The sequence below is a fragment of the Acanthopagrus latus genome, chromosome 4 (assembly GCF_904848185.1).
Source record: "Acanthopagrus latus isolate v.2019 chromosome 4, fAcaLat1.1, whole genome shotgun sequence".
NCBI lineage: Eukaryota > Metazoa > Chordata > Actinopteri > Spariformes > Sparidae > Acanthopagrus > Acanthopagrus latus.
In genome coordinates, this window is record NC_051042.1 from 33,526,621 (window position 1) to 33,553,817 (window position 27,197).

At 43.8% G+C, this 27,197-nt stretch overlaps 1 protein-coding gene across 3 annotated transcripts; it reads left to right on the forward strand.

The window, feature by feature from the left end:
* On the forward strand, positions 1-25,418 carry LOC119018545 (CD82 antigen-like). Of its 3 annotated transcripts, none has more exons than XM_037096298.1 (10): positions 1-129; positions 164-230; positions 13,165-13,237; positions 15,288-15,360; positions 18,070-18,191; positions 19,237-19,311; positions 22,584-22,682; positions 22,787-22,960; positions 23,040-23,123; positions 24,161-25,418. In XM_037096298.1, exons 3-10 carry the CDS (start codon positions 13,175-13,177, stop codon positions 24,242-24,244), a joined length of 774 nt encoding a protein of 257 aa, XP_036952193.1. In that variant the 5' UTR covers positions 1-129; positions 164-230; positions 13,165-13,174; the 3' UTR covers positions 24,245-25,418. The 3 variants fall into 3 exon arrangements, with proteins under 3 accessions (XP_036952193.1, XP_036952192.1, XP_036952191.1); XM_037096297.1 differs by having other exon boundaries at positions 41-94; positions 129-230; XM_037096296.1 differs by lacking the exons at positions 1-129; positions 164-230 and adding an exon at positions 9,342-9,400.
* Positions 25,419-27,197: the final 1,779 nt, after the last annotated feature.

A 27,197-nucleotide genomic window follows, 5' to 3' on the forward strand; every position in this document is an offset into this window, starting at 1 on the left:
CCTGCAGCTCCGATCCAGTCTCAGGCTTTGTTACGAGCAGGAGGTCAGTCAGTCCGACCAGCAGCCCGCTCACCGCACACAGCACCGCACACAGGACCGCAGAGACCCGCACACAGCACCGCACACAGGACCGCAGAGACCCGCACACAGCACCGCACACAGCACCGCAGACAGGACCCGCACAGACCCGCACACCCCGCGTCTCTCCGCTTCTCTCGGCGCTACAACAGGTAAGTGGATCTCAGACTTCATGTTCAGGTTGTGTGGGCACGAGGCGCGCGCGGCTGCTCGGGTGATCAGGTTCAGATCGATCAGCAGCCGTGGCTCGATCCGTCGATCGATCCGCAGTTTGAAGCAGTTTGTTGAGTTTCCTTCAGTGATGATGTGGCGGCTGAAGCCTCCCTGTCAGCCCGCTGAGAGCTGCTGGAACACGAATGATCCGAGTCTGATCGATCTCTCGTGTCGGAGGCTCTGAAGACGAACACTGAACATGAGAACAAGTCAGAGTTTATTCACAGGATGAAGACAAACCGGCAGAGTTCAGCCGAGGCTAAAATCAGCAGTTTTCTGAATGTAGTCTGGTGCAAAGAGAAACTGAAGCTGGTCAACTGGACTTTGTTCTGACACGCTCTCAGAGCTGCTGACAGAACTCTGATATCTCTGGACTGACTGTGGTGAAATCCAACAGTTACAGACAGTTTGATCACTTTTGCATCCAGGAAGCTTTAAAGAAACTGAACATTAAAGTTTTATATGTTAAATAATGTAAAACAGCAGCGTTTAAACCTGCAGCGTCAAACTCTACAGTCTCCTCTCTGTTTGCATGTGTTGCCTGGTTCAGAACCAGTTCAGAACCAGTTCCACCACTTGTAATAATCTTCTTTTATTCAGACTTTAGAGGCTCAAAGAGGACAAAGAATAATCTCATTTTCTTCCAGAGAAAATGCAAAGACGAGGGCACAGAAATGTGTGTGTGTGTGTGTGTGTGTGTGTGTGTGTGTGTGTGTGTGTGTGTGTGTGTGTGTGTTAATGTGGTTCTGATTCAGATCATCCTCAGACTCTCTAAACTGGATCTGAGTCCGCCTCCAGGGTCCAACACTGGATCCAGTTAAAGAGCGAGTCCACCAGAACATGTTGAAACAATCAGATGAAGAGAAGAAGAACTCGTGCCCAGAAAATCAGAGACGCCTGCAGGACCGTCAGCCTGTTTCTGGTGATGAAGTGAAGCAGCGACCGCTGATCTGCGTGAACGATCAATCAGTCGATCGTTAATCATCTTAACGCCCGAGACTTGATTGATCGTCAGAGGGGGAGATCAGCTGTTGTGGCAGCTGGAGGACGAAAATAAAACAGATAGAGAAAGTAAAAGTAGATACGAGACGAGGAAAGTCTGAAACTCTCCCAGCTAACATGAGATAACTCATCAGCTGACAGTCACATTGATCAGGGATCAATTGATTGATTTGTTTTTATCAGGGCTGATACTGATTATTATTGATCAAGGAGACAGATATCTGATCAGAGCTACACATTTTATAACCTTTAGTACTGGTTACATTGCAGATTCAGATTATTCAGTCCTGATCGGCTGCTAACTGCTGACATGAGCTGTTCAAAAACTCTCTTTTTAGTACACAAACAGTGTTGTCAGTGCTGGTGTTCATGTGTAGAGACCCTGGTGATGCTACCAGCAACGTTTCATGTTGCGTCCAGACTTCTTACTGTTTTAAATATAGAGATTTTGATGCTGTTGTAAAAGTGCCCGTAGCACTCCCATTGAAAATGAAAATCTGGTAAATCTTAAAAGTGACTTTTTCATCGTAATTATGATTTTACACAAAGATTTGACTCATATACATTAACAAAAAAAGCCTCGGTTGTATTTCGGTGAGAGTTTCGCTTTAACGGGAATGCCGTCAAGAATACTCGGCTTTCTTGAGTCTTGTGGTTTTCGTCTGCGTTCAAGAGTTCGACATCACGATGTGGTCGTCTGTGTTGAGATATTCATGTTATCTAGTGAAAAGTCAGGAGATGAAACATCGCTGTGATGTCGCTGCAGCTCGACTTCACGATGCAGTAAAATAATCATGTTGTGATGATTCTGACAGACGTTACGTTGAGTAGAAATGATTATTTTTGCGTCACAGTTTAAAGTCCCGACGATGTGACTTTTGTCGGCGTCGTGTCAAACTGTCATGTTTTCTTACATCTGGAGAACAACATCAGTCTGTCGGCTTCACTGTGATGATGTTTGTCACATTTTAACACTGTTAGAAATAAAAAAAATGCAGCCTTGGATAATCTTTCCATAAATCGTAGAGCTCCAGTCCAACTCACAAATGTTTCTTCTTGTTTGACCAACAAAAACATTCAGTTAACGATGATTTTAAAAGTGCTAAATTGTCACGTTAGAGAAACTGGAGCTGTGAAGTTTCATTTGAACACTTTTAATCAATCATTTCGCCGGTGACATGCGTTAATCGACCGATCGTTTCAGCCTCGAGGCCTCCATCAGACTCTCGCCACTCTCCTCCTGCGCTGCGATCGACTGAACCTCTTTTTACAGGCGGACCGCTCTGTGTTTACGAGGACCGGCCGGTCTGTGTTGCAGATGGGAATGTGGGTCAGCGTCGAGCATGGTGGCATCACGGCTCAGTCGATACTGCAGCTCTCCCTCCTCCCGTCCTCCCTCAGAGCTCGCCCAGCTTTGCTTTTTTTCTCCTCAACATGTAAAGGCTGTAAATCAGTTCAGCTGCAGGTCGAAGCTTCCCCTCGTCGCCAGCGTGACCTTAATTACCTTTCCATACAGCGGGAACAGACCGAGGAGTTTGTCTTGTCGAGGGGACGATGTTGTGCTGGAGTTAGCAGCTGTTAGCGGTTAAAGTTTGGACAAGAAGCCAGAAGTTTTTCACTCAGAAGTCACTTTTTTTTTTTTTCAGGAGCTGCGTGCCAGTTTGACTCAGTCTGAGATCTTCAACACGAGTCCAACCTGAAGTTTTCAGATACTTCAGATATTAAAGTCCTGCAGCAAATTGTACTTAAAGTATGAAAATGTTTCCTGTTGTTCGGTTGAATCAGATGTTTTGGATCAACGCTGCTGCGTTAACGTGCACGTTGTGTTTTACTGCTGCGACATGAAGTTTATCTCCATCCACTTTTTCCACTTTTATAAATGTTCTTACTAGTTAAACTTTTCTCTTCTCCTCACTGAAGTAAAACCTGATCTCGCAGCTCTTCTCCCTCCTTCAGAATCTCTCCACACAAATTGAAAACAGCAATTCAGATATTCAACAAACCTTGAAATAATCCACAACTTCCACACGGTTTCACAGCCTGCAGTGCAGCTCAGCGTCAGAATATTCAACTTATTTAAAATCAACATCATCTGAAAAATAAACGTCCGATATTTGTCTCAGAGATGGAATGAAGTCGTGTAAAGTTGCTTAAAATGTAAAAAAACACGGGTCCTTAAATTTGTACTTGAATAGAGTATTTGAGTAAATGTACTTGGTTCCATTTAGAAGACGGGTTCAGCTGAATGTGACCTGAAGTTACCTGCAGACTCACACTGAGGCTGTAACCTGCTCACCTGGTTTGGTGGAATTAGCCTGCAGGTAAATTATCTGTCGGTTAGAATGAAGTTTGAGCTGCTCACGAACAACAACATGGAGGATTTAATGTCAAAGTAACGGCAGCATAAGATGCAAATATAAGAGTAAAAGTACCTCAAACGTGTACTTGTACTTGTTTGCATCCAACAGTTGAAAATGGTTGATTGATTGATTGATTAGGAATCAGAATAAATCAGTTTCTGGTCCAGTGATTGATCCAGTGTGTTGGTGATGGCTGTGGTGAGTTTGAGTGCAGTAGGAAACAGGAGAGCTGTCGGGTTGTTTGTCTCCTCTTGTTTACATGCTTCACGTTGTGGGAGTGAGTTTGAGTGCGAGTACGACTCCATTTTTCCCACAACCCCCTCCTCCTCCCCTGCAGCGTCGTCATGGTAACCGGCACAGCTTGCTCCTTTCAGCGGGCCTCGAGTCGTCTGCGAGGCCCCGAACTGGTTTTCTTTTTCTTTTCTTTTTCTTTTTTTTTTTGCCACCGAGCGGTCAGACGTTGAATTAATTGCGGTGGGCGGGGCTCGCTCGCTGACTGACGAGCCCGGGCAGAAGCTCTCTTTGTCTGGGTGAAGAGCAGCCGCCCTCCTCTTCCTCAGTCACCGACACCACAGCCAGGAAGCTGCAGATCAGGAGCAGCTTCAAACCTTCAGTTATATGTTCAGCTGCAGGTTCACATCAGGAAAATGAACCTCAGTGTAAAAATACTAAATATAAAACTAAATGTGCGTCTGTGAGTGTTTCCCATGATCACATACGACATGATTAGGTTGTTTATTCCCTCTGAAGGGTCACAAGATGATTTAAAGCAACAGTATGTAGAAATTGGCATGTTGTGGGTTTTGGTTCCCCCCTCACACAGTCACAGTCTGATGATCAACAGAATATTGATCGGCAGCTGTTTTGATGATTGGTTTCTGTTCTCAGTTTGATTGTTTCCCTGGCTGCAGCTTTCACATGTGACCGTTTGCTGTTCGTCCTCTGAGGCCGAGTGGAAAAACTTCTGTGTTTTTGGTTCGTTGGGAGAAAAGCTGAAAGATTGATCGTCCAGTATTTTCTGATGTTTACCCGCCAACAGAACAGCTGGTAGATAAAATGATTCTTTGTTGTTATCTGTTTTGTTTATTGGACGGCTGCCACGTCCGTAGTATTTCTGTATTTACACGTTTTGTTTCCGAGTCCTCGGGTTTCTCCGGACGAGGTGTGGAGCCGGTGTTGAAGTTCAGAACGGCTTCGTATTGTCTCACACGCAGGTGAACGACAGACAGGTGTGTCGGGTGTCTCTGATCAACAAGCTCTCACGGTGAGAAGAGGGCGTCTCTCAATCGTGGAGCAGGAGGGTGAGTGAGTCGAGGTGTGTCGAGTTTCAACTTTTGTTACTGGAAAGAAAAGCTGAAAGCTTCATTGTTAAATTGGACCCTGGGGGGTGTGTTTCAGGTGTGTGTGTGTGTGTGTGTGTGTGTGTGTGTGTGTGTGTGTGTGTGTGTGTGTGTGTGTGTGTGTGTGTGTGTGGTGAACTGGAGCTGCATCAATGAGAGAAACTAATCAGATTATTTGATCATCAGCTGTAATCATGGGTTAAAATAAAATATTTAAGAGTTTTTTATTTTTATTTTCTGGGCACATAGATACGCTTCTTTCAAAATAAAACAACTAATTATAGAGTGGGCTTTTATTGTGACGAGCCCAGGACACACCTGTCAGGTGGATGGATTACAGGTGATGTGACCCTGATTCGTTCCTCCGGACATCCAGAGGAAGCTGCCTGTGATCTGACGATATCCCTCTAGTGATGTCACTCTGTGGTGAAGCTGCATTGTGGGTAATGTAGGCCGTCAGGTTTGAAAAGGAAGCAGAATGTGTGGATTAAAAAAAGATGAAATCTGTGCTTTGTTTTTAAACTGTCCAACAGTGTTACAGGAGAGCACTTCTAGACCGGTGGACTGCTTTTTATAACCCGCTGCCTACATTACCCACAATGCAACTTGAGGTAGTTTATCAGATTACATGCAGCTTCATCTGGAGCTGTAAAAAAGCCGCATTCTACTTCTTTCACACATGTAGCAGAACTTTTATGTGTGTAGGACTTTAAATATCAACAGACTCTGACAGTTTTCTGTCTTCTGTAACTTTTTGGAAACAAATCTGGCTGAAAGATCTTTTTACTTGGAGCCAAATCCTGTTTTCCAGCTGTTGAAGGTTACAGTAGTTTTGTGTTGCAGCCACACAGTCAGTTGCTTTTAACTGGTGGGAAGCCAGTGAGGGATCCCGTCTCTGCTGCTCCAGAGGAGACGGCTGGTCGGTCGACACAGTTGATGTTGTGAAATTATAAACCCGGAGCTGAAACTCAGCAGGCCGGCAGCACTGAGCTTCACGGGTACTTGTGGACTTTGGAGTAAAGCTGCTGTAGCTGTTTCTCCCTTTGCTTCCTGTCTGTATGCTAAGCTAAGCTAATATTAAGTTTTAGCAGATAAACACGAGCGTCAGATGAATCGTCTGTTTGTTCTGCTGCTCCAGCATGAGATTTAAATTTCGAGGCTGTAAATAGATGGAGAGCCGTTCAGCAGCAGCGTCGAGGACGAGCGAGACAAAAGAGACGATTGTTGTCATTGTCGTCGTTGATGTTGATGTTGTTGTTGTTGTCGTGGCTCCTCCTGCACATTTCTGCATGAGTCAAAGAGTGTAAGACACACGCACACACACACACACACAGCTGCAGAGAGTCTGAAGTGACGAGCAGCAGGTTGATGACATCACAACGTAGAAAATCAACAAGATGCAGAAGTTCAGCAGTCGTTACTTTAATCCTCACTCTGTTAATCTGATAATTATTATCGTTATTAATTGTTTCCTCGGAGCACAAAGTGACGATGAGAAGCTCACAGACGATTCAGTTTCAAAGATCGGCAGTAAATCCTCAGACGTAAGAAGCTTAAGAGGCACATTTGGTGTTTTGTGCTTGAAAAACAACTAAATAATGAACATAATCTTAAAATAGTCGCCTTTTTTCTCATTCTCGACAGTAATCAGTGAATGAACAGATCTCTTCAACTCTGATGTCGTCAGTATCTCACGTCGCCGTCCATCACAAGACCGAGTCGATGTTTCCGAGTCGTTTTCCACGACTTCCGATCGAAATGCGTCCTGGAGAAACTCTTCGTGTTTGCACGTGAAGTCTGTGAACTTCACAGCAGACGAGACCGAACGAGTCGACTCTCAAAGACTTCAAGGAATCAAAAATGGCATCGACACATTTGTTGTTGTTGTTGCGACACATTTCACAACACGAGCGTTATATGAATTGAAAAGTGATGAAAAGATGAAAAGATGATTGTTTTCAGAGTGCAGCGGAACGAAACAACGAGCTCAGTCTGTTAACAAGAGAGACATTTAATTAAACCAGTCACGGTCGCTGGGACACAATAATTCTATTTGAAGTTAGTTTATGTGTAATGAATTTACATGAGGGGAATAATAGTTAAGAATTTGTCTTGGACAGTCGCAAAGTTTATCACGTTTCCTTGAATTCAACGTCTCACAGACTATTTTAAACGTTTTTTAAATGGAGTCTGGTGACGTTTGATTAACTTCTGCAGAGATTCACTGTTAAAGTGTTAAAATGACGACTGCTCACGTTTCTCTGCTGAGCTGATTAAAGGAGCTTCAACACTTACAAACAAACGTATCATCGTAACGCACGACACTTAACTGCTGAACATTTACTGAGTTTTCTTTTATAAATAAACAGAACAGTTTCTGGGTTTTTTTTTTTATCAGAATAAAATAAGTAATTTAAAGGTGTCGGCTTCAGCTACGCGCTCGTTTCTTTTATCATCAAACAGTCGTGTGATTGAACGAGTCGTTAGCTTCTGCTGCTCCTCAGCGAGCTGTGAACAGAGAGGAGAGCTGTGGAGGGATTTTTATCTGCAACACAAAGCAGCTCAGAACAGACGAAACAGAAAGTTGCTTCATGTTCACTGTGGTGGATTATTTCACTGAGCGGAGGAACGAACAGCAGCCGCCTGTCGAGTGAAATCTGCAGCTGTGTCGACTCGGAGACAAACAGTCGGCGTCCACGAGGAGGCTGATATCTGTCAGACACATGTCATCACGTCGGACGGCAGAACCGGCTCGACTGCATTCTCCGAGTGCGTGTGACACAGAAACCTGCTGAAACAAACAAACAAACATCAGAACAAGTCCCGACAGAGACGAGAGAAAAGTCCCTGAACCAGAACCAGAACCAGAACGTCACGCCAGATACAGAGAAACAAAATCAAAAGGCCAAAATCAAGACATTTAAACGGACACGTGAGCACGAGTCCTTTTTATTTTCAGTTTCCAGTCGCTCCTCCTTCAGGTTCCAGAACGACTCGGTTCTGTTCAGGAACAGATCGTGACTGGACTTAACAACAGTTTTGTCACTTTTCTGACGGTTTCAATCTCACGACTTCTTTAACAACGGCCTCCTTTGCTTTTTTCAACCTGAACTCCTTCTTAAACCGACTTGTCGCTCCTCGTGAGGTTTCACCTGACGTCCTCCTTTGCTGCTGTAATAACGTCCACTCAGGACGCGTCGAGGCAGCAGGTACGAGCCAATCACAGCACAGTTCTGGTGGGACTTTGTCTTGGGGAGTAAATGCTCCTCATGGAGGGGCTGTGAGGGAAGGGTAGGACGAGGGGTGTTCAGTTGGTTGTTTAATGTGTTTGATTCTGATGCATTTGTAGCTTTTAATACGTGACAGTAGCTTCAACACTGACAGTAAAATGTGTCATCGAGCCGTCAGATAAAACCCTCGACTCGGTTCTGTTCAGATCCAACTGCTCCGATCTTCAGTTTCCTCATCGAGTGTCGTTTGTCGCTCAGCAGCAGAGAGCTGTGTGTTGTTGTGCCTGGTACAACCGGAGGAGGAGGAGGAGGAGGAGGAGGAGCAGGAGGAGGAGGAAGAGCAGCAGGAGGAGGAGGAGGAGGAGGAGGAGCAGCAGCAGCAGGAGGAGGAGGAGGAGGAGGAGCAGCAGGAGGAGCAGCAGCAGCAGGAGGAGGAGGAGCAGGAGGAGGAGGAGGAGGAGGAGGAGGAGGAGGAGGAGCAGCAGGAGGAGCAGCAGCAGCAGGAGGAGGAGGAGCAGCAGGAGGAGCAGCAGCAGCAGGAGGAGCAGCAGGAGGAGCAGCAGCAGCAGCAGGAGGAGGAGCAGGAGGAGTTTGTTTTCTTCTTTAAAACTCAGAGCTAAACCAGCGAATGAAACGGCAGTGATCTGATCTGGAGGTTCGTCTCTGCTGCTGCAGCTCGTCGTGTTGAATCTCATCCAGAGTTTAAAACTTTTTTTCATATCTGCTGACAAACACGTCGATAACAGAACTTCAGTCAGGCTCGAGAACTGAGGACACAAGACGAAGATCATTAAGACTCATCAGATGTTCTAAGTTGTGTCTTAAATCTCCAAATCTGAGTAACTCAGATGGAATCAGATCGTGTTGAACACTGTTTTGTGTTTTACAGCTGATTTTTTATAAAAAGCTGTGACTTGGACTGGAACTTCCTCCTGCTTGTCATGAAAGTGGTAATTCAGTCACACATCTGTATAATTAGTGCGACACTTCTGTCCTCCAGATGTGATTTACGACCCCTCTGATTATAATCCACGTGGCTTTCTTGGCCCTTCTTGAAAACCCGGGTCGTGTCTCCTCTGGTTCTGGATGTTAAACCAACACAAACACTTGACAAACACGTGATCTTCCAACAAATGTCAGTGTTTGACTGCAGATCTCTACCTGACGCAGTCGAGATGTACGTATCAATCGACCGACCGAGTGGCAAAGGACCCGAATCAGAATCAGAATCAGCTGGTTTACAGGAAAAACTAAATATTTGTTGTTATTTACCTGATTTATGTTTTCTCCTTTCACTCAGAGTCTTTTACAGTCGAGCTCTCTGACACCTTCAGTTTAATATCATGTGTTGAATTATAAACAAGTGTTTGTGTCAGTTATACAGGAGTCAGCTGACACCACGCTCTGCTCCGATTGGTCGACGGCACTGAATACGAAATCAGAAACATTTCTCACATGTTCGTCTTTCTGTTGCCGACGTCTTTCATCTGTTGGGGTTCTATCAGCCTGACATCAGCAGTCTGAGCCCAACAGAACACACACTGACTCTTTACTTCATGAGTCTCTGGCCGATCTGAGTGGATCTGAAGAGTGTTTGACCTTTGACCTCAGCAGGACTCGTGTTGAAGGAGAGACACTGAGTGTTTTCTGCAGCCTCAGCAGAGACGAGCTCAGCGCCTCGTGTGTTCAAGTGTTATCTGGTGTGTGTGTGTGTGTGTGTGTGTGCGTGTGTGTGTGTGTGTGTGTGTGTGTGTGACGGCTGCCTCCCTTCAGCACACTAGCGGTCAATAGCGCGCTCTGTGTTTTGTTTTGTTTTTATAACTGGGTCTTTCGTTCTGTGTGAGCGGCGAGGCGGGTCAGACTGGACCCAGTTTACTGTCTGTGTGAACTGGGTCAAAACCTCTGACGCCACACGTTCGACCTGCAGTAAAAAAAAAATTTAAAAAAAATCATTTAAACTCATGGTCCGGTTCTCGACACACTCGCTGTTGAGCTGCAGACTCTCTGCGGGTCGTCAGGGTCACAGTTCTGTTTTTGACTTGTTGCACATTTCTGCACCGACAGACTTTAGAGAGAAGCAGCAGCTGTAAATAGACTCTTCTCTGTGTTTTGTATGTTAAAAACTTTTAGAAAACGCTTCAGGATGACGAGTAAATGAAAACATCGTGTACGAACCCGAAGCAGACGTCTGTTAAATTTAGAAGTTGCCACGGAGCCGCTCAGTGCTGCGGCTGCTCAGCACACAAAGCTTTTGTCTCGGGAGACTTTTGTCCGACCAGAAGGAGTTTTCATGAACGTTTGTCATGTTTTGGGTCAGTGAAGGCACCGTGATGTCATTTAAAGGATCAGTCTGCCAATATTTTTCATTTTATCCATTTTATTTAGACCAAACCAACAAAGACGCGTAGCAAGTAGCCTCCTGTGTGAATCATGAACTGATATCTCTTTTTCCTCTGGGAAGAAGTTGGTGACCAACTGTAGCCTGCTAGCTTACGGCCAAGAACATGCTAATGCTATTTAATCACAATCTCCCCGAGCACTTTGTTTGTTTTCTGTCCGTTACTGAGCTGCTGTTGTTGGTCTTTGACTACGCTAGCAGCTTGCTGGCGAGCATTCAGAAGACATGTTCGTGCTTGGTTACAAAACAAAAACATGACGGCGACAATTAATCAGTGGGAAAATATTCAACCGTCGGTGTTTGTGTTGTTGTGACTGCCTGCAGAGCCAGTTGGTGAAAACTAGACCAGTCAAGCTAGCTGCTTACAAAACAAAGAGGTGTAGCGATGGAACAGGAAGTTAGCATCGCCCTCGTCCCTCTGTTGAGCCTGCTAATTGTCAGTTAGCTAGCTCAGTAGCTTGTTAGCTTAGCAATAAATTTGATGGATTTGTACGTTGCAGCAGAAAAAGTCACAGTGAAATTAGTCTTTGGAAAATATTTAGTTCTAGAAGTTGTTGTTGTTGTGAATGTTTACTGGTGAACAACCACCACAGGCGAGCTAGCTGCTAACACAATAGCCAACCAGGCTAACACTAGCGCTTCCCTCTGTTTTTTTTTTTTATGTAGCATTTTCTTCCTTTTCCTGCATTTTGTTCTCCGCTGTAGGCTTCACCATTTTGTTTAGTAAAAAGATAATTATTAAGTTAAAAGGGAAAGCAAAGCATGCTAGCTGACAGTTAGCATGCTCAGAAACCTGGTAGCTTAGCTCTGACAGTTTATTTCATCGACATATTTGTACTTCTGTCACAAAAGTTAATATCTTGCAGCTGTTTATACTCCGATAGAAGCGGTTGAATAAAATTGGACAGTGACAATTAGCTTATGCTACGTTAGCGTTCTCCATTGTATTGCTCTTTCATCAGTGAAACCTTCACCCGGTAATCTTCTCAAAGTTTACGTTTTAAGAACAGGCCTGAGACGTTGGAGGGTAATTTGGGGTTTCAGTCTCTCCTGGTCTTTGTTAAGGTTTCAGCTCGCTCTGTTTGGACTCTGTAATATCTTCCATCTGGCTTCGCTGCGACTGTTTGCCAGAATATCTTTCCCATTACATATTCTCCTCCCTCTGTCATCCCTGCAGGTGCCCCCCCCCCCATCACCCCGCTAAACTGGCACAGGCGGCGCTGTAACAGTAACCCAGTTACAGTGATGGGAATGTGGGTCGGTACACGGGCCCTGTGCTCACGCTACGGGCCTCACTGCCAGGAGGAAACATCGAGCCAGGCCTCCATATTTCACCCAGATTTCCATAGATTTATTGGACAGTAAGAGGCCATTACTGTACGAGGGGGTGAGGAGGAGGAGGAGGGATGCCTGCAGGGAGGTGAAGAGATGCTGCGTTCATGTCAGGCTGCATTTCTGTAAATATGAGCCACTACAGACGGAGGAAGGTCGTCGACATTTAGCTGCTGGTAGAATCGAGTCGGTTGAGTTTTTAATGTGTTTGGATTTGAAAACTTCGGCTATGAGTATGAAAAAGTTGTAGTTATGTAAAGTGGGGAAGTTGGGAAGCTTCATCTACAACAAATCATAGTTATAATTATTATATTTTGTCAATCGATCGATTGATTGTTTCAGTCATTTTCTGCTCCCAGCTTCTTAAAAAAAAAAGTGTTTGGATTTTTTGGACTGTTGGCTGGAGGAAAGAAGCAATATAAAGACCTTCTGGGAGATTGTGATGAGCGTTTTCACCATTTTTACAGACTAATCAATTAAAGGAAGGGAGTGATTGGAAAGAAAGACAGTCTAAATCTCCAGATGTCAAATATTTACAATGTGATTTACAATTTCCGGCTGAATATCAACACAAATAATTTCTGCTTGACCAGATCAGCGATCAGTGATCTTTCCTCAATAGATCGATCCTGACTTCAGCTGTCAGATAAACACAGAATCACAACATTTCCCTCTGAACTGTAGAAGATAAAAAATGTAAAGTACCCCAGAAGTCCAGTACTTGAGTAAATGTGCTCGATTACAGTCCCCCGTCTTAAAAATGCAGCTTAAAAATCAGCAGATTTACAAAAACAAAACAAATCTTTGAACAGATGTCGTGTTAATCCTCAGAGTACAAACTAATGTTGACACAACACGAAGCTTAGTCTGCGTCATCGTGAGGCTCACACACGTGTTGCTACAGGAGTATTGATTCCCTACAGATACGTATTGATCTGTATCTGACAGACTGACAGCGTGAGAGAGCCGCTCCTCGTCCTCACAGATTGAGTTTGTGATTGTAGCCGTGCTGGTTTTCAGGGTGTAATCCTGCAGGATTTGAGCCCCCCCTCCAGTCCGGATCACCATCAGCCGGGCCAGATAAGCCACGGAGGTCTGCTGGTCTGTGGCATCTGTCACCACTTGTTCACATCAGGCAGATCTGGGAACAGCTTCATGTCCGCTCTCACACAGAACAATAACCTCACCTGCTAATGTTCTTGTGTCTACAGAACCAGAACCATGGGGAAAGGCTGCCTGACAGCGACCAAGTACTTCCTGTTCCTCTTCAACCTCATCTTCTTTGTGAGTATTTCTTTTAAAGCAGCAGCTCGCACAAAAAGGAACACTCAGTCATTATCTTCCAAACAGTCACGATTCACGGTATCATCAACACAATCGCAACAAAGTCAAATAAAAAACAGACTAGAATCACTTTACTGTCATATTTTTTTAAGTCAACGTTTTTGTTACATCGCGGAGATCAAACAATCAGATAATCTTGAGTAAATAATCGTAAATCATCATGAGGTCATGTGAGGATATTTATCATCTCCATTTATGAATTTATCCACGTGTCCTTACCAACTCTATAAGGACACTCCCACACTCTGTAAGGACACTCCCACATTCTGTAAGGACACTCCCACACTCTATAAGGACACTCCCACACTCTGTAAGGACACTCCCACACCCTGTAAGGACACTCCCACATTCTGTAAGGACACTCCCACACTCTGTAAGGACACTCCCATACTCTATAAGGACACTCCCACACTCCATAAGGACACTCCCACACTCTGTGAGGACACTCCCACACTCTATAAGGACACTCCCACACTCTATAAGGACACTCCCACATTCTGTGAGGACACTCCCACACTCTGTAAGGACACTCCCACACACAGTTTTAAAGCCTCTGACTCCCCTCTAGTTAGTTGGAACTGAAGAAGCTGGAGACTTGATTTAATTTGACTTTTTAAAGCTGAAATCTTCACTGTAGCTGTCAGTTTTTTAACTTCCAGAGACTCAGACGAGCCGTTTTGAGCCATTTTATGTTTTTATCTGTTGTTATTTTATGTTTTAAAACAAGTCCTCAGCTCCTTCAGCTGTGTAGGATAACACTGTTTTACTGTGAAGCTCCAGAAATGACTTTCCATCAGCGTTGAGCAAGGAGAAGATGACTGAATGTTCCTTTTTTTTGGTGAACTGTCCCTTTTTTAAAGAGTTGAAGATCTGTTTTCAGTGTCACATCATGTTCACACGTTCTATTTTTTCATTCATCATCATTTTTAGGTAACTGACCAAATGTAGAATCACACTAACATTTGTAATAAAGCAAATTTATAATGAATAAATCCTGAAATAATCCGACAATGTTGGAAACTTCGATCCATCAGGTGATTCAGTGGATTAATCACAGATCAATCATTTGTGTTTTGACAGTTATTTTTCTGTTCAAGTCTCGTTAGACTCTCGAGTCGACTCGTCATCCTGAGCTGTAATTAAAACTCAGAGAACCTGAATGAGGCGCTCGTGGCCTCGTTACCACGGTGAAGCTCGCGGTCTCGTTTCCTCCTCGCGCCTCGTCTGAGGATCTGTGATCTGAGGCGAAGAGCTTCAGAGCGACGTCGCTCTACACTTGTAGAAAAAAGAGGAAGTCAGGAAGTCATTAATATCACTTCCCACCAACATTTGCGGGTCTGCACAGGTTTATTTAAATCACCTTTTGACCACGTTCCTTATTTTTTATCTGAAGTGTTACATTATTGTCACTGACGCCACGTTTCACGTCACGAATGCACCATAAAGAGTCGTAACAGAAGAGAAAACTCTTCAAACGTTTATTATCAAAACTTCTGTAAGAAGCTTTTACTTGTTTTTGAGCCTCAGTTTGTTTCCGTGCTGCCGACTGTAACATGAGCTCAGGTCTGTTCAGTTTAGTTTCAGTCCCACTTTTCTCTCCGAGCCTGATTTTTCTGTTCGCTTCACATAAAGTTTTGCAAACGTTGAAACCGGCTGGAGGCTTTTTTTTTAATTACGAGGCCGTGATTTGGAATTCACTAGTTTATGGAGCCGTTACACAACAAAAAAACAGGTCGACTCAACAGGATGCGGACGGCAGATCAGTTTTAAATGGAAAAATAAAAACAAGCACGTTGAGATTTTCTGATGAAGACCTGCAGAGCCTGAACGCATCGTCGGCACATTTGACCTTGTGGCTCCTGTGTTCAAGTGTCACATGATTAAAAGAAACAACAGTTTACATGTCAGTGTTGTTTATATATCTGACGTGTGTGTGTGTGTGTGTGTGTGTGTGTGTGTGTGTGTGTGTGTGTGTGTGTGTGTCCTCCAGCTGTGCGGCACCGTCATCATGGGTTTTGGACTTTGGCTCCTGCTGGACAATCAGAGCTTCATCGTGGTCCTCAGTAAGTTTCTGAGTTTCTCTTCCTGAACACTGAAGCTTCGTTAAATAATCGGATCTTTATTGCTGAATTCTTCTCGGATTCTCTGGGAAGTCATACGACTTCATTAACTCGTTAGTTATTTGTGTGGTTTCACATCCTGGTCAGTTTGTTTCCTGATCTTATTATCAGATGTTTGGTTGCAGATTGTGTTAAAAATAGAAACGTAATTCAGAATAATTTGCTGTATTTCCCTTTTTGCTGAGCTGAAGCAAGTCTGAGAGCTGAAGCAAAAAAACAGCTGTTTCCACTTTATTTCAAACCTCTAAACACTTCACAGATTACTTTTTTCAGGTTTTGTTGTTGCGTGACAGATCATTTCACTGGTTTTCAGTCATTTTAAGTGTCTTTCTTTGACATTAGTTAATATTTTTAGGTGAAGTCATGTTTCTATGTCCGTTTATTGTCGATTTACGAGGGATTAAACTGTTTCCAGCAGCTCTCCGGCTGGTTTCAGTGCATCGAAGACTAAAAGCATGACCGAAACAAAAAGCCAATATGTTTTTTTGTTTTTTTCCAGTGGACCGTTTTACACTAATCCACTTGTAGAGAGCATGTAGGCCGACACACATGGAGGCACGATGAACGGGCCGAAACCAGGCCAAGTTCTGGCTGCAGGCTGTTAATATGTGTGAAGAAGAAATGGAAGAAGAAGAAGAAGAAGAGACGTCGTTACTGACTCTGATATCTGTAGAAGATTTGACTTTTTTAATCACGTTGCTGCTGTAACATCTGTCCAGCAGATCCAGATGTTTATTGAAAGTAAGATTTGCTTCTGAATATTAAACAGTCGGTTCAGGAGCGACGTGTTACAAACCTGGAACAAAATCCTACACGATGAACGTTGGATCAACAAAATGTGATGTTGGATCAAGCTGATAAACGGTCAGATGTACCACGCACTGACTCCAGATCTGTACACGACCTCTGATATCAGCCTTCATCTCTGTAAAACAGAAACAGAAAGAGTTTATGAGCTGAGAGGAGAAGAAGAAGAAAGAGACGAGCAGTGTGAGCGAGACAGAAAGAGACGACTGAAGACGTGTTGATGCAGAGATATAGAGACAGACATTGAGCTAGTGTGATAGAGAGACTGTGTGTGTGTGTGTGTGTGTGTGTGTGTGTGTGTGTGTGTGTGTGTGTGTGTGTGTGTCACTGAGGACGTTTGTCCGTGGACCGCAGCCTCTCTGCAGGTGTCGTCCCATCAGACACTGGGCTCTTTCTGCTCCGTCCAGCATCAGCATGCATCACATCAGCCCAGTGCGCTCACCGCCTCACTCATCACCACACACACTCATCACCACACACACTCATCACCACACACACTCATCACCACACACACACACACTCATCACCACACACACTCATCACCACACACACTCATCACCACACACACACACTCATCACCACACACTCATCACCACACACACTCGCACTACATCACCGGTCTGTCCGAGGCGAGAGGAGGGAGGATGGGCCGAGGTTTGAGGGTTTCTTCGAGGTCGAGGATTCGGTCATTCGACGGCAGCAGAGTTAACTCAACAGTTTATCTTTGTGTCAGCGGACCCGTTATGGGCTCACAGGCTGATCACGGTGGTTCTGGTGCCGCTGTAACCGGACTGGTAGACGACTGCGCAGCTGAATCACAATCAGACTTCATTTCTGCTCCGACGGAAAAAAAAACACAAATCGCACAAATGGTGCAAAGGAAACAAACTGACCTCAAAGGACACTTTGTTTATATGTGGCGGACCCTGCCACAGTTCCATCTTCAGACAGTGTTCTGGGACTTTATTCCTCGCTGATGGATAAAATAAACATTTCTGAGTTTGTCTTATCACCTCATTAATATTTATGAGTTGGAATTTCTTCTCCAAAACATACGTAGTGCTCCTTTAAAGATATAACGTGTAAGAATTCTGCATCAAGATGCGTTTCATTTGCTGGCCCGTTGCTACTTCCTGGATGGTGAACTCAGAGACTAACCTGAGACCAAAGGAGGAGCGAGAAACCTCTCGTCTCTTCTGGTCGTCCTGCAGGTTTCAGGTTGAACTTTAAAACATGGAAATGTGTGTCAGAGCACTTCAACACACGCAGGGTTTCACTCCTCCCCCTCTGCAGCCAGATTTTCCATCATAAACTCTCCTCGTTCGCCTTCGTCGTGGTTTTCTTTCAAGCTGCTGCTCCTCTGATCCCCCGCGGGAGTATCCCATGATTCCTTGAGGCCAGGAGGTCTTTAATCGTTGAGCTGGCAGACGTCGACATGCTGACGTGTTTTCTTCCAGCCTGCTGCTTGTTCACAGTCACTCACTGATTGTGGGGAACTGGAGAACCGACTCTCAGGTCTTTATGAGTCACATCCATCGATAAAGAGAAATCTCAGCCTGTGGAGCTTCATCAGCCGACAGCAGGAGGAGCGCTGCAGCTCCCAGAAGATCCTGCAAAACTCTGACTTTCATTAAAATATCTGCTGTTCTTGTCTCTCAGCTGATCGTGACGATGAAATATGAAATAAATCTTCCAGATGTTCTGATTCTGTGTTGTTTCATCGTAGACTTGATAACTAAACCTGGACGTCTGCTGTCGTCATGTTAAAATGATGACGTTAAAAAGATGTTTAAGACAAACCTCGTGTGTGAATGCGTCTGAAACATCTGTCCTCTCCTCCGTCAGATAACTCCACAGCTGTAAAGATCGCCTGCTACATCCTGATCGGGGTCGGAGCTTTCTCCATGCTCATGGGCTTCATCGGCTGCTTGGGCGCCATTTATGAGATCCGCTGTCTGCTCGGCCTGGTGAGTGTGTCGCGCCGTACGAACATGAGCACGAAACATTAAGACGTCGAGGGTTTACTGTGGAAATACAACAGTTTATCTCTGAGGATGAATCTGCCTCCAACAACAGAGTTTTATTTATGAACCTGTAAGAAATATCACTAAGAATATACGACTGCAAACCCGCTGAGCCACGAGGACGCTAACAGAGACTGAAGCTGCGTGTTTATTTTATACAATGTTTTATTTTATATGAATATATAAAACTGCTCTTATCAGGCTTTTTGTTTGCAGTACACAGTTTATTGTTTAAAACCTTTTTTATGTGAAAGACAAGTGAAATGTGTTGAAATGACGAGATGAGCTTCAGCCTGGAAATGTGCAAATTCTCAAAATGATTTAGATAAAAACACAGTTTGTGTTTCGTGACACGTTGATGTTGTAACCAGACAGGAAATCACAGTTTCATCTACAAATCAACGTTTAAAATCCCAGTTTAACAAGTTTTTTTTTTCTGTGCCGGCGTCGTTTCTAACCAGACAGACGAGCGACAGCTGGGAGAGATTCATCACGTCCAGGCGTAACTTCCATTCCTATCTTGTTTTTTTTTGTTTTTTTATCTAATCTTTGCAGAAAATGTTCTCATATGTTTCAGTCGTTGTCCCACAAAAAAAACAAAAAACGACAAAACTCTTTGTGACTTCCTGTCGCTCTCAGCTCAGAGTTCACTGAAGATACAAACCTTTAAACTTGACAAATATATAATCTCCTCTAACAGCTGCTCACTGTAGCTTCTGTCACACCAAAAGGAGGAAGTAGTGCAGTTGTTGGGACTATTTTCAGCAGCGGATGAATCCACATGTGGTGCTGTAGTGAGTTTGTGTGTGTTGAAGATACGTTCAGTGTTTATTATGAATTATCAGCCGATTCTTAACTTCCTGCTTTGACATCAGCTGTCGTCACAGTCCAGGTGTGATCCAGCTGTGCCCCACACACACACACACACACGCACACACACATGTTGTGTTGTTTGTTTCAGGTCTAACATCTGTCTCGTCTTCCTCAGTACTTCACCTGCCTCCTGCTCATCCTCATCGCTCAGATCGCAGCCGGCGCCCTCATCTACTTCCAGAAGTCTGTGGTGAGTGATGATGTCACTTCCTCTCCAGCCTCTCGCCCCTGCATCAGTGAACGATGCCGGGGGATTCTGACAGAAGGAATGTTGAGTTTTGGTTCACACCTGTTTGTGATGCACCTGATGGTTCACGCCCTCGATGTGTCACGACACGCATCACGAGCAGAAACGTGACAAACATGAAGCTGATTCTGTCCGACTCGAACGCCACCGAGCGAGAGGACGAGTCTGAGGAGGCGACGTGTGGTCGATGTGACAGCAGCACGGCGGCGCCCTCTGCTGCCTCACCTGAGACGCAGCAGAGAGGCTGAAGGATCACCTGCAGCCGAGCTCAGAGACCTGTAGTGTTTACACTGACATCATCTCCTGGATGTGAACATCATCTGCTCTCCAGAAGCCGAATCACTAACGTAGTTCAGACGTGATTTACCAACTTTCTGTTTCACTTGATTATTTTATTCTTTGACATTTTTGGTCCCTAGTAAAAAATAATGTGACACACCTCATCCGACTCTGATCCACCCGCGTCCCAATATCTAACTAATCTCTAACTATGTTTATTAGTGTATATAAAACACTTTGCTCCAAACCTCAAAATATATTCTGTTAAACGTATTATTTCAGATCTCTGAAGCAGTTTAAATAAAGAAGCACAAAATCACCAACATGCTGATTCTCAGAGGGACGAATATGATCAAGACTGAGTGTTTCACTGAAGTATAAAGATTAAAGTCGGTGGAAATGTAGTTTTCAGATTCACACGGTGTTGAGATCACAGACGATTACCAGAAGATCCAAAGTGAAAAACGCTTTAACTTCAAACTTCAACCCGAGTTTGCTGCTTTCTGAACTTCAGGAATCAGTTTCAGAGTAAAACTTTGACAGTAATCAGTTACATTAATGTGCAGAGATTACTCTAAAAACCTCTGATGCAGCATTTTGTCTGATGGCTCGTCTTCTCTATTGTGATAACCAGGAATATTTGACAGTGAAGGAATATTTTGTTATATTCAGCAGTTATATTCAAGAATCAGGACGGATTATTTGGTTTGTTAGCAGTTTTTTGCTTTGACCTCCGGCTGCACGATCACTGCAGCGTGACCTCTGACCCTGACGACTGTCACGTCATCAGCATGTTGATGAAAGAAGTTTGTGTTTGTTTCTTTCGAGCTGATTTATCTGATCACAGAGCAGCAACGCGACGATTCTGTCAAATCTGAGACGTCTTCGGTGAAACTGACGACAACACTGAACTCAAAACGACCTCCGGACTGAGACTTTGACTGGTTCTGGTCCCTGATCGTTCTGACTTCAGTACCACACGAGGAGCTGTCGGGTCCGTGTCGCCTCTCGCTGTGTAAATGAGTTAATTCTACGTCTCACCAGTCGAACTGTTGACACACTCGGGGGAGTTTCTGTTCTCCGTTCGGGGTAAATACAGACGGCCGCGTGTTTAAATGAGCGTTGCTGTAATTAACTCTGATTTAAAACACGTGTTCAGAGATCTTGTTCTGTGTTTACGTCACGTGAGGAGCAGTAATCACCGTCTCCAGCTCAGAGCGAACGTTCATGTCAACATCCAGTTTCTGTTTACAGCCGTGAACGAGATCGTTCATTAAAGCTTTGACGTCTCCGGCTTATTAATGTCTGACAGCGTCAACAAACGCAGCAGAAGACGTTAAAGCTCGTTAACTCAACTGTAACTGGTTTATTTAGTGAATCTACAGCAAGTCATCAACTCTTTTAAAGGGAAACTCCACCAATTTTACACATTAAAGGAACATTTCAGCCAAAAAAACACAAGCATTTCTGGAGCTGAACGACTGAAGCAGCAGGAGACTTTATTTAAATCGTAAAACCAACCTGAATGAATTAAAATGGCTCCAAACAGCTGGTCAGGTGTGATGACGACATCACAAACTGATTTAAAAGTCATTATTATCTTCATTGGAGCTGCTGAGCTGAGAGTTTGGCCTCTCTGTGATGCTAACGTTAGCGGTTGGTTTTAGTCTCATTTTAATTTACTTCCTGACTCGATCAGAATCACAGAATACGATCTCAGGCCGAAGCGACTTGAAGGTGAAGCTTGAAGTTTTCGATTTGAGTTTGTTTCGATGCGGCAGTTTTTCATCTCTGCCTCTTGGTTCTGATGGTTCTGACTCGCAAATGATCATTTCACCCCCCAAATACAATCGTTTCAAGCCTCCGGTACGATAGTTTAACATTTCCTCTCTGTCAGCGCTGCTGCAGTGTGAATAATAAATGGATTCACATTTAATGGGTGAACCTGCTGAACTACATTACCCATAATGCAAATTGAGTGACATCACTGGAGGGCAGTTTATCAGATGACATGCAGCTTCCTCTCTACAATAAACAGAAAAAGTGTCAGACTTGGTTCTGAGGCGTCCTTCCTGATCCAGACATCCTTTAAATAATCTGAGCAGAATAAAAAATCAGAGTTCGGTTCTGTTGGATCTGTTTTTTTGGATCCGTCGGACTGAAGCGCTCACACAGCGTCTGTTTTCCTGCCGAGGCCTTGAGATTCTCAGTCTGCAGGTTCGAGGCTCTCAGAGAAGATTTACTAACGGTGACCGGGTGATTTCCTGCGTCTGGATCCGTTCGGCCCGTTCAGGTGCTTTTTTATTCGCAACATTGTGGTTTTCCTACAAATTCAGATTTCTACAGATCCGGCTGCCAAAAGTCTTCCCCGCAGGAATGTGTGACTCCTGCCAGCAGACATGCCGGAGTCATGAAACACAGTTATTCAGAAATACAGCGAAACGCGGCGCTGATAAAAAAACATTAGTGCTGGTAAATATCCAGCAGATCCCCTCAGTGTGACCAACTTAAAGGAGCAGTTTGACTTTTTAGAAACCGGGCTCACTGTTTGTGATCATCATGCTGAGATGATTCGGTGATCATCAAAGTCTCTGCAAAAAAAAAAGAAACCCAAAAGAAACGGCTGATTTGTTGTGTTTGACCCAAATATTCCACTAACAATCAGAAAAAATCTGCAGAGACTCGTCCGATCTGACAGCGAGCTAACGGCTCCGGAGGAAAACAACTGGACCACTTTGGTTCTGAGCCGTTAGCATTAACACAGACGGCCTCGATTCTGTTCGTTGTTTCGGTTTGATTCTATCAAACGAGAAAATAAAAAAGATATAACAGATAAAAAATCTCTTTTTTTAGCTCAAGTTGAAACTATTCCCTCTCAGACATGTTAGCTTGTATTTTAGCGTGACGAGACGTTTATTTCATCTGTTTGGTTTCAGTTGAACGAGGAGATGTCAAAGATCGTCACTAAAGTTCTGGACAACTATCCCGGCAGCAACTCGACCACGGAGCAGGCCTGGGACTTCATCCAGAGGAATGTGAGTCGGACGCTCTGATCTGAGGTCAGATTCATGCTCTGCTGCTGGTGGAGCTGCAGGATGGTGCAGTGTGCTGATGATGCGCGTGTGTTCTGGTTCTGTAGATGGAGTGCTGCGGCTGGACCGGTCGTCTGGACTGGAGCGGGAACATGGTGATCGTCAACAGCTCCCAGCTGCTGTTCCCCTGCTCCTGCCAGAACATCTCGCTGGCCACAGGAAACTTCTCCGACAGCGGCTTCTGTGAGGCTCAGACCCCCGACTGGCCCGTCTACGACGTGGTAAACACAGTTTTCTGTCCTGTCGCCTGTTTTCTGTCCCGTCGCTGTGATCTGGACTCACTCCTGTGTTTGTGTTCAGGGCTGCGCTGCCAGCGTGGAGAGCTGGCTGCTCACCAACATCGGGGTCGTCCTCGGGATCTGCCTGGGAGTCGCTCTGATCGAGGTACAGCAGCATCACTCAGAAACTCTCTGAACAGCACACGTGGTTCAGAACCAACAAACCCAGTCGACACCGTCTGAGAAAGAATCAAACTCCAACTTAATGTTGCATAAGAAGCGGTGGTTCTCAATGTGGGGCTCCAGGACCCCCAGAGGTCCTTAAAGGGTCTCCAGGAAAAATGATGAATAATTCATTGTGATAAAAGTCCTCATGTTGTCTCCTCCAGCAGAGGTTCAGATACTCGTGTACAAACAGACTCTGGTGACAGTAGAAGTTCTGATCCATCTTGTTTCCTCCAGTACAGTAACAGAGTTCAGGCTCTGACATGGACTCAGAGTATCAGAGTAAAAAGTCTCCCTCTGAAGGACATTTGTGCTCAAAGCTAACTGAAGCTCACGTCATATTAACAGAATTCAAAGACTATTAAAGTTAAAGGTAGAATCAGTAGGATTTGTCCCAGCTGTTCCTGAACGCACCACAGAGACAGTTGATTGTTGAGTCTCATTCCCAGGACGTCAAATAGACACATGTTGGGTTGGTAAAGCGTCCCGAGCAGCAACAAAGAGAGAAAATCAGAAACTCTCTGCAGATACGAGACACTAACACGCCTTTTCTCCACATTCCAGCCTCCCTCTCTGTCTGTTTACGGCTTCTTACGGCTTTTACGTCTTTGTCTCGTCTCGCTGCGTCTGATTGGTCCACATCAGTCTGCTGATGTTGGGAAATAACAAGAATCCATAACTGACTCACATTTAAAATATCAAACACTTTACGTCAGCAGGCGGTGGAGGTCGTACCACTTCTGTCCACAGGAGGTGTCAGAATCAACAGAAAAGTTCCTTGTAGTGGCTTTAAAGACAGAAAAGAGAAAAAAAACTGAACTTTCTTACGACTTTTGTTCTTTCACTTGTCATTTGAATTTTAAAAAGTCATAATTAGTTACTCATCAGTGACGTGGCACGCTCCAGACTGCAGAGAGGATAGAAAACAATGAAAATGTGTTAAAGTTTAATCTTTGACCGCTGTGTGTTTTGTTTCAGCTGCTCGGGATGATTCTGTCCATCTGCCTGTGCAGGAACATTCACACGGAGGATTACACCAAAGTGCCGAGTGCCAAATACTGAGACGACCGAGAGGAAACGGTCGAGCGAGGCATTGTTTTTACTCCACCTGGTGTTCGGTGAAACATTTTGTCCAAATGTAAAATAATGTGTGTTTTCTTTTATATTTTATTAGATTCTTCCTCTTCTTCTTCTTCTTCTTCTTCTTCTTCTTCTTCTTCTTCTTCTTCTTCTTCTTCTTCTTCTTTTTTAAGCACCTCCATCTGTTTTTATTTTAATCGTCCAGTTTTTTGGGTTTTTTTGGAGCACTTTAGAGACATTTTGCATCCAGAGAGCGACGCTAAAATGTTTTCTAGGAACGACGGATGAGGAGAAAAAAGAGAAAAGATATCTGAGGTACAACTACGCGCTCGGATTACTGCGTCGCCGGTTTCTCTGTAAATTATCGCTTCATAGTTTTATTTTCCCTAAAAAATCTGAAGAGAAATCATGTTTGAGTGTAAAGACGGAAGCTGACTTGGACGACTGGAAACTGGAAACCCGCCGTGTGGCTCTTTTTTTAATTTTTATACACCAGCGTTTTGAGTTGTTGTGAGATGTTTTTAGTACTTTGTACATAATTTTAAGTCTTTATTTGTGTGAATTTGAATCCAAAACAAATACTGCCAGTGTTTCTACTTCAGCTGGTCCTTTTTAAACCTTTTCTTTGTTTTGTTTTCTTTTTAATCGTCGGGATTTTTGTTCTGGTAATAATAGAAATAATGAGGAACTAAAGTAAAAGTATCGCTCCCAGTTTACAACTGTCTGTGACAACGAGCGCAAAGCGTTTTAATTTGATATTCTGCCAACAAGTGAAAAGTTTCTTTAACCACTTTTGAAACACAGGAACTTTAAATTAAAACCACAGAACAGATTAGTTTTGGAGCAGAATAAATATTTTCGATCGTGGAAATTTGTTTACACAGAAAAATGATTTTGATATTAATTTATGCACAATTTGAACTTTCGGCCACAATGATGATGTTGTTGTTGTTTTTATAATGTACAAATCCACCTTGTGTTTCCTTCTGTGTACAGTCTGTATGAAACACGACCTGCTAACCTTTAATCGTTTCTAAGACGACAAACGGTACGTTTGTTTATAACTAGACAGACTTCTGGTAGCTAGCTGGATTAGAAAGTGTGTACTCACAACATTCATTATATTTCATTTTGCCAATAAACTGATTACAGAACACTTTGTTTGTTTGTTTGTTTGTTTGTTGTGCAGCTGCAGTGATCAATATCAAACTGATGACATCCTGTGAGATGATCAGTAGCCAACAGAACTCAACCTGAGCTTCTTTGTTTGAAACAGATTAAACAAACACATGAATGAGAGTTTGGACCATCAGTACCGAGCTGCTCCCCTCCTGCAGGTCCGGTCCGGACCACTAGAGGTCGGTGTCACTGCAGAGAATCAGCAGCAGACGGAGAGAAAAGAGCCAAAATGGACCAAGAGCTGCTGTTAGAAACAATAGTTTCAACATCATGATGTGAATTTAAAAGACTAGTTTTAAAATGATATTAAACTGAAGATTTATTGTGTAAAAAGTGTTTTTATTCGACTGTTTATTGACAGTTTGTTTCTCTCCTCACAGACGATTTATAAACTGTGGGAACAAAGTCTCCAACTCACTTTGTTTCTTCTTAGTTGATATAAAATTCCTATTGATGTATAAATGAATAAATAAATCTCTGATCCGTCTCCTGAATTAGGAATCACTGATTTATATAACTGATCAAATGAATTAAAGGTTTCAGGACAAACAATAAAAACAACATATAATCTTCAGATCGTGCTCTGGTTTCTCACAGGTTGAGGCAGGTGAACACGTCAAACATACGAATATTAAAACTGGTATGAGACAGAAAACCAGAAGAATCCTGATGAAGTTTCCCAGTTCTGCCCAAACTTTTTGACTGTTTTGAATTTGAATTTCGATCCCAAACATTCAGAAGCTCTGACAGTGCTTCTGTTATTAATCTGTAGGAGTTTGAACTCAGAGTTATTTATTTATTTATGTTTAAAATAAGTTGTAACTGCGTCTGTTGGCCAGAAACACTCATCATACAGTCTGACTACAGCATCCAAGTTACAATTTCATACAAATATCAGTGAAAATAAACACCGAACACATTTTTCTGAGGAAATATTCTGAAGTCTGGCAAAAAAAAAAAAAAAATCAATTTTGTGATCTGAGACTCATGAAGAACAGAAGCAAAGACTCATTCTAATTCTTTATTTCCTTATTTGCACTTAGTGCATACACAATAATTAAAAATAAAGTGGATTAACTTCAATAAGTTCCATGCTCAGCCCCATTTCATTTATATATTGATGGATTCTCATTGGCTGCATGATCCGTCAGTCATCCAGACGCTGCTGTGTGAGGAGGAAGAAGAAGAGAGACTCACATGGTGTGTCTCAGTTCAGGGTCTGCGTCCTCTGAAGGACTCGGTCCTTGTGGTCTTCGAAGGCGAGTCCTTCACAGACCTTGTTAACCTGGTCAGCTGTTGTTAAATGTGACAGTTTAGCCTTTGGAGCATTTCCTGGTTGTGTCACCAGATGTTTTACTCTTACATCATGATTTCTGACGCCCAGGCCCACGAAAGTGACGATCTATGTCACGCGATGTCGCCATTTTCTCTCTTTCTTTCTTCTTTTTCGGGCACACAAAGAATCTTGGGATATGTGAGGCTGTGAAGGGTCGTAGCGGTGCGTCCTCCAGAAACAGGGAGAAGAAGGAGCCTCTGGAGGAGCTTCAGACTGGGACAGACTGCAGATGCTCCTCTGAAGGATGCAGACCTGAACTGAGACTCAGCGACCGTCTACTCGATCGCTCACTGGCTGTTGTCGGCTCTGGGTCGGGCATAGAAGCTCACATCTGCCCGACTGTGCTGCCAATCAATAATCAATAGAGGTCGGCAGCCATCTTAGGTTCCACCATGTTGCAGTTTAAAGTCGTTTTGCTTT